Here is a 6,000-nt window from a genome sequence, read left to right on the forward strand (position 1 = left end):
TGTGCAATAATTTGCACAACGCATCGCAATGGGGCAGTTGCAATGACCTCTGTCCTATTTTTCATACGTAAAAACGTCTTTCGATAATACGGATCTGCCTCACTGATGGTTGCCCCAAGCCCCCACCCTCAAAACTGTGTAAGAGTCAGATTTCCAGAAAGCAATGCCAAGTTATATATGGGAACGTCTCCATTTCTGAATTATAATAATACCAGCACATGCCCACTAACAGGTTCGTAACTTTCTCTACCTAACCCTAAAGTCACGCACTGAAACATACAAGGGTAGGTTACACACTGAATTTGGGGAGTCCATTTCCAAGAAATAGAATAACCTCCTCATTTACAGTTAAGTTTTTTAAAGTCGAAACCCTCGCACCAGTAGCATTAACTTTTTAACAGAGGCCTCGAAACACACACATGTATACATTGTATCACATATGTATACTCATATACATAAATATATACAATATATCAATATTTATTTCTCCTCTAATGATATGGTGCACAGACACGAACAAGTCAATAACTGTTTTCTAACGTGCTTTTAAAATGTCCTACGATAGTCATAATGAGATGGACTTTTCAATCACGTACAAGGGGGAAAAACTATGTTAAAAACATGAAACTTTGCCATGGGTACCCTAATGTTTCGTGTGGGTCAAATTCAGAAATTCTTAGAAACGCAGCCAGAGATCCAGGGACCCAGACGGGGGAATGTGACAGCCAAAGCTGAGGCTGGCCTTGATTCCCAGCGACGGTCTATAAACACCTCGCCACCCAGGCACATAACGTACAACTCACAGCAGGGCAAGTGACACACCAGGGCTGCGGAGACTGGCCACAAAAATCGCTGAGCCTGGGGTGGATCTGTGGCTGCTAAGGGTTTTTGATGCCTTAATTGTTTGTTTACTTTTTCTTGGAGGCGAGGCTGGTCCTCTTAAGTAGAAGGAGCTAATCACCGGCTTAGTTCTCACTTTTGCCAAAACAAACAGCTCCCCATTACTGCTGGGGGAGGCCTGTGATGTCTAATCAGCTGCGCAGAGGAGCCTATCGGGGGTACTTCCCAGGGTGAATAACGTCCCATTAGGCAAGACTCTCTGAACACTAATACAGTTCTAGAACGAGGGGCCGAGGCTGCCAGCAACCTGTGCTTACCTTCCAACAAAATCCCATGCACTTCTTTCTCACGCAGTCCCGAGTTCTGGCAAATTCATACTCCCCCTCCCTGCTGCCCACGGGTTGCTGTTTCCCTCCAGCCTTATTCTCAGGAGTGGCCTTTGAGAAAACACAGGCAGGAAAAGAGCAAGGGGCAGGTCTGCTGACCCTTACATAGCAGCGGGGTGACTCTATCTTTGGGCTCCGAGATGCGGCTCCCTTGTGGCACCCACAAGCAGAGTCACCGAGGCAGGAGGGGTCTCTGCTAGGAATGTCCCTGGTTCAACTTCCCAAGGATCTGTCTAGAAGAAGGTGCAACACATGGGTGCAGCGACAGGCAGAACAGGGCACGGGGCAAGCGTCATGCCTGAGGAAACGTGTGCACGCCAGGCCCCAGGTACCTATGAAGATCTACACGCGTCCGCAAGGTCCCTTTGTGGGGTGCCCATTGGCCGTACCTCACATTGTGCACTTTAGCTAGAGGATGGGGGAGAGGGGTTCCTCTCTTCCTCCTTCCCACCTTCCTGAGTTTCTGCATGTCCTTCCAGTCGTCTCAAGCCGCCCTCCAGAAACGAGCCAGGACATCCAAATTGTGTGATACTGGTAATTCTGCACACAGATGGAGTGCTCTGCTCTGACATTTGAGCGTAACACTGGCATGGCACAATATAAGCAGTAAAATCTATACTGATAACTTTAAAACACCAGGACACGTCGAGAGAGAAGGGCCACAAAAGGAAGGAAAACGGTTTCCATTTTAGCGCCTTGAACATTTTTTTTGCCTTGCTCTTGGAGTGATGGACCGACCACGTGTTTTCGTTTTGCGCCGGGTCCCAAAAATCAGGGCGTCACTCCTGAAGTAAATGAACCAATTAACTAACAAAATCCTAAAACTGAAAACAAACCGCCGACCCAGTAGCTGCCCTCACTGGGAGCCCAGCCCCACCGTCTATTGGCCGTGTGGCAAGCCTGTCTTCTCAGCGTCATCCTTCCTTATCAATTATAGGGAGAGATAAGGTGCTCCTTGGTCTCCCTGGCACGGTTATTGTAAGGATTAAGATAGCATGACACTCAGAACAGGGACTGGCTCCAGTGAGTGTCAGCACCACTCTCATCATCCCCAACAGGTCGTGTTATGATCTCCCGGCAGCCCCTCGTCTCCCACTGGACGGGCTGGACGGTCAGGATGGTGGTCGGCCCCAAGCCACCCCTCTGCCAGGCGGCAGGGCTCCACGCCCAGCACGTCTGCTTGGACCCTGCTCCACACCCTCAGCCCGGACCTCACCTTCATCCCACTGGTAGAGGGATACAACTCCCACCAGCCTCCGATGGCAGGAGTGTAACCCCAGGCACACGGGATATGCGCGAACTTGAGCTGACAACGTGCCAGGCGCCTGGGCCCAGCATCCCAAGCTGGATGCTGATAACCTGTGAGGTGCTAACTTGTCCTGTTTCGCTTCATGAGCGAGGGGCAGCATTCGGTAGTGAAATGAGGCAGTTCCGACTCCGTCTCCCATTCAGTACGGAATTCTAAGCTCCTCCAGGTCAGGGCTGTGTGTGCCTGATAATTCAGGTATCTCCCATCCCCCACCCCCACCTGCACGCATCAGTATGAAGAGGCTTCTCCTTTCAGGGATGGTTGACAGCCACGTGGCTGACAGGTGAGGCCGACCCAGCCCCGCAGACGTGGAGGCACCAGGTGTGCGCCATGGACCTCCAGGCCTCCAGGGCTGGGAGGCAGGCCTTGGAGACGTGGAAAATGCACAGATTTGGGGTGGAGACGATTCGCCTCCAGCCTCCTGAGCAGTACGCAGGCAACTGCCCCTGCTGGTTCTCTGTCCACCCATGATGCCACAGGCTGGGTTTTTCCCGGCCAAGGCCTGGTGGCAGCTTTCACACCTGAGTCCCCACACCTGGCTGGCCTCAAGGATGGAGGGAGGCCAGCCCGCTTCCATCCTTCAAAGGACGCCCAGATCTGTGGAACAGGCATTAGAAACGGGCGGCGGCTGCAGAAACGGCCTTCTTTCTGCTTGGGTTTCTATGCACAAGTGGGTGGGGTGGGGTGACCCTAATAAAAGGAGCTCTTCCAAAAGCACCCTGTAAGCCCGCCTTTCCAGCCCTCTAATAAACACCACATGCCACTAGTGTAATAAGTTGGCTGCAGCCGATCCTTCCACGTCCTCCCAATTATTTTAAAAAGGGAAGCTTGACGTTTTATAAGGTGAGCGTGCTGCCCGCTGCTGTCTTTTTTAAAATCTTAAGAAAGCCTTAATCCCTGCGATTTAGATAAATCAGGTAGGCATTACAGGTAGGGTTCACCCTCCGAGAGCGTGGGCTTTGCAACTGATTGCAAAAGCAGCAGTTATTAAGTCCTAACTGAGTAATTTGCAGCTAATTAAAACGTAATCAGGATTGTCTGGCAATGTGTTTCCGCTCAGCAGTTTTTCTTCCAAAGAGAAATGATGCCAAAAGACCACAAGAAAAAAAGCCTTTCATGGGAGTTGGCTTGACCTACACTGCTGCTTTCGCGGCTGAAACTGTAAAACAAACAAATTACAGCAACTGACAATTCACTAGAAAAGAGAAAGATACTCTTTCTTTCTCCCAGGAAGGGGCTGCCCTGTTGCGCTCTGTCTTCTTGCCTGTTGCGCTGTGTTTTCTTGCCTGTTGCGTTGTTTCACCAACCCGGGCAGCAGCATCTCAGGAGGGTGACTCTCAGGGCGGCGCGGCGTGGACACCAGGTGGCCGGGCAGGAGCCCTCTCCAGGATGTCCGCGGAATTTCACCCTGGCCCAGGAGCCCTCGGTTTTTCCCTTCCCCAAAACCCGGGAGGGTCGCGGGGCTGCCAGCTTCTCCGAAACCAGCGAGACGCTGCTGCTCTGAGAAGGAACAGAGCCGCTCGCTCACGCACCCGCCAACTTCGCGAGCTGCCAAACGCCCGTGTGCACGTCCCCGGAGGCTGCAGAGATTCGTCCCAACGTCCGCGGTCATTGCAACCGTCTCCGCTCGCTGCTTAACTCCCAGGCCCCTTGGAAGGCCCCGGTGCAGGGGGCTCATCTTGGACACCCCTCGGGAGGCCCTCCCGCCCTAGTCACCCCGTCTCCTTCCGGCCGCCGCAGTTGCCCCTGCGGCGAGAAGTTGGGGTGTTGGCCCTGCTGAGCAGGTGAGGGTGCAGGCGAGGAGGCCAGGGCCGAGCACGGCGGCAGGACGACGGGAATGAGGCGTCTGTCTGCACGGATGATTTCAGGGCGCGCGCGCTCGGACCCCCGCGGGGAGGCAGCTGCGCGCCGCGCCCCATGCGCCCTGCACCCGGGGTTCCCACGCAGGGCCCGCGGGGGTCCTCGCCACGGCGGACCCCCTCCACGGGCGTGCTTCTCCCCGAAACGCCTGCACACCACCGTCCCCACCCTCAAGCTATGAGGGCTGGGCAGGTAGGGACCCCAGGACGCCTCTCGGCGCATCCAAACGCGGCCCCGCGTCGCTTCCCTTCTTCTCCGCGCCGTCCCCTGGCGAGACCTGGAAGCGCTGGGCTCGGAATCGGGGCGCCCCCAGCCGCCGCCACCCCGCCGCGCCCCAACACAGACTCTGGAACGCACGAGCAGTGTCGAACTCCCTGTCTGGGGCGCCGGGGGTGCACCAGCCCTGCCCAGCGCCGCGCGCCGAAGTCCCGGGAAACTAACGAGCCCCCCCGCATCCCCAGCCCGTGGAACCCACAAAACTGCGCTCCGCCCCCCCCCCAGATAACGCCTTTGACTTTCCGCTGCGAAGAGGGGAGTTATGCAAACAGGCTGCACCCTTCTTTTTCCTTTCGGGGGCGATGGGGAGGGGGGGGCCCAGCACCCCGGTTGCAAAGCGGACCCGGCGGCCGCGCCGCGCGAGGAGCTGGGGCGCGGCGGTCCCCGTACCTGGAGGTGCTGGAAGAAGGCGGAGATGCGCGTGATCTGCAGGCTGAGGCACCTGGAGGCGCAGCGGGCGCGCTGGACGCTCCCGGCCGACAGCGACTCGTCCCCCCGCCGTGCAGCCGCCGCCGCGCGCGGGCCACCGCCGGCCATGCAGCCCCCGGAGGCCGCCAGCCAGAGGCACAGGGTCAGGGCGGCCCCGGGCGCCCCGGGCGCCATGGCTGCGGGTCGGGGGGCGCGGGCGCCGGGCGCTGGCCGAGGCTCCCCGCTCCGCGCCGGGGCCGCACTGCCGGGCACCTCGCGGCCGCCGCGACTCGGCTGCAAAGTTCAATCATTCAACTCCGGCCGCCCGCGCGCCCGGCGCGGCCCCGGGGGGCGGGGCGAGGCTGACAGGCGGCCGCGCCATTGGCTGCAAGGAAAGTGAGTGACAGGGGGGCTGGGCGCAGGGCTGCAGGGCGCTCACGGCCAGGGCGGCGCGCACCGGGTCCCCGCTCTGCGCCCCTCTGGGGTGGGGAGGGGGTTGGTGTCTCACGCAGACTCCCCGACAGTCCGCATGTGCTCCCTCATGCAGGTAAACGTCAGGTGTGAGCACAGCCGGACCTGAGACGGGAGGTACAGTCTCGGGCAGGTCTCAGTCCCCCCCCCAAGGGCGTCAGCTGCTAAAGGATGCACGGGGCAGCCCCTGAGGTGCAGGCTTCCTCTCCAGTTTCTACCCGGGGTTCACGCTGCGCTCATGCTCGCCCGTATTTCAAGTCCCCTTTTCCTAACTAGCGGAAAGGGCCGTGGAACAGAGCTGAACCCCGTGCAAAAGGAGGCAGAGGCCAGGCACACACCTTTGACTGACATTTGTCCCCTCCCTTTCCCCCTCCCCCATTTCTTGTTCCCTCCTGCATCCCTTCCTCTCTTCCTTCCTGCACCCCTCCATTCAGTCCTTCCTGCACCCCT

At 57.8% G+C, this 6,000-nt stretch overlaps 1 protein-coding gene across 3 annotated transcripts in view; it reads right to left on the bottom strand.

The window, feature by feature from the left end:
* Nucleotides 1-5,370, bottom strand: part of ANOS1 (anosmin 1) — a 184,840-nt gene extending 179,470 nt beyond the window's left edge. For all 3 annotated transcript variants that reach the window (XM_019629175.1, XM_019629173.1, XM_019629172.1), the window contains exon 1: nt 5,062-5,370. In XM_019629175.1, coding sequence (XP_019484720.1) covers nt 5,062-5,274 — 213 coding nt within the window. In that variant the 5' untranslated portion in view covers nt 5,275-5,370. The remainder of the gene's footprint in view (nt 1-5,061) is intronic.
* Nucleotides 5,371-6,000: the final 630 nt, after the last annotated feature.

The sequence above is a fragment of the Hipposideros armiger genome, unplaced genomic scaffold, assembly GCF_001890085.2.
Source record: "Hipposideros armiger isolate ML-2016 unplaced genomic scaffold, ASM189008v1 scaffold_827, whole genome shotgun sequence".
NCBI lineage: Eukaryota > Metazoa > Chordata > Mammalia > Chiroptera > Hipposideridae > Hipposideros > Hipposideros armiger.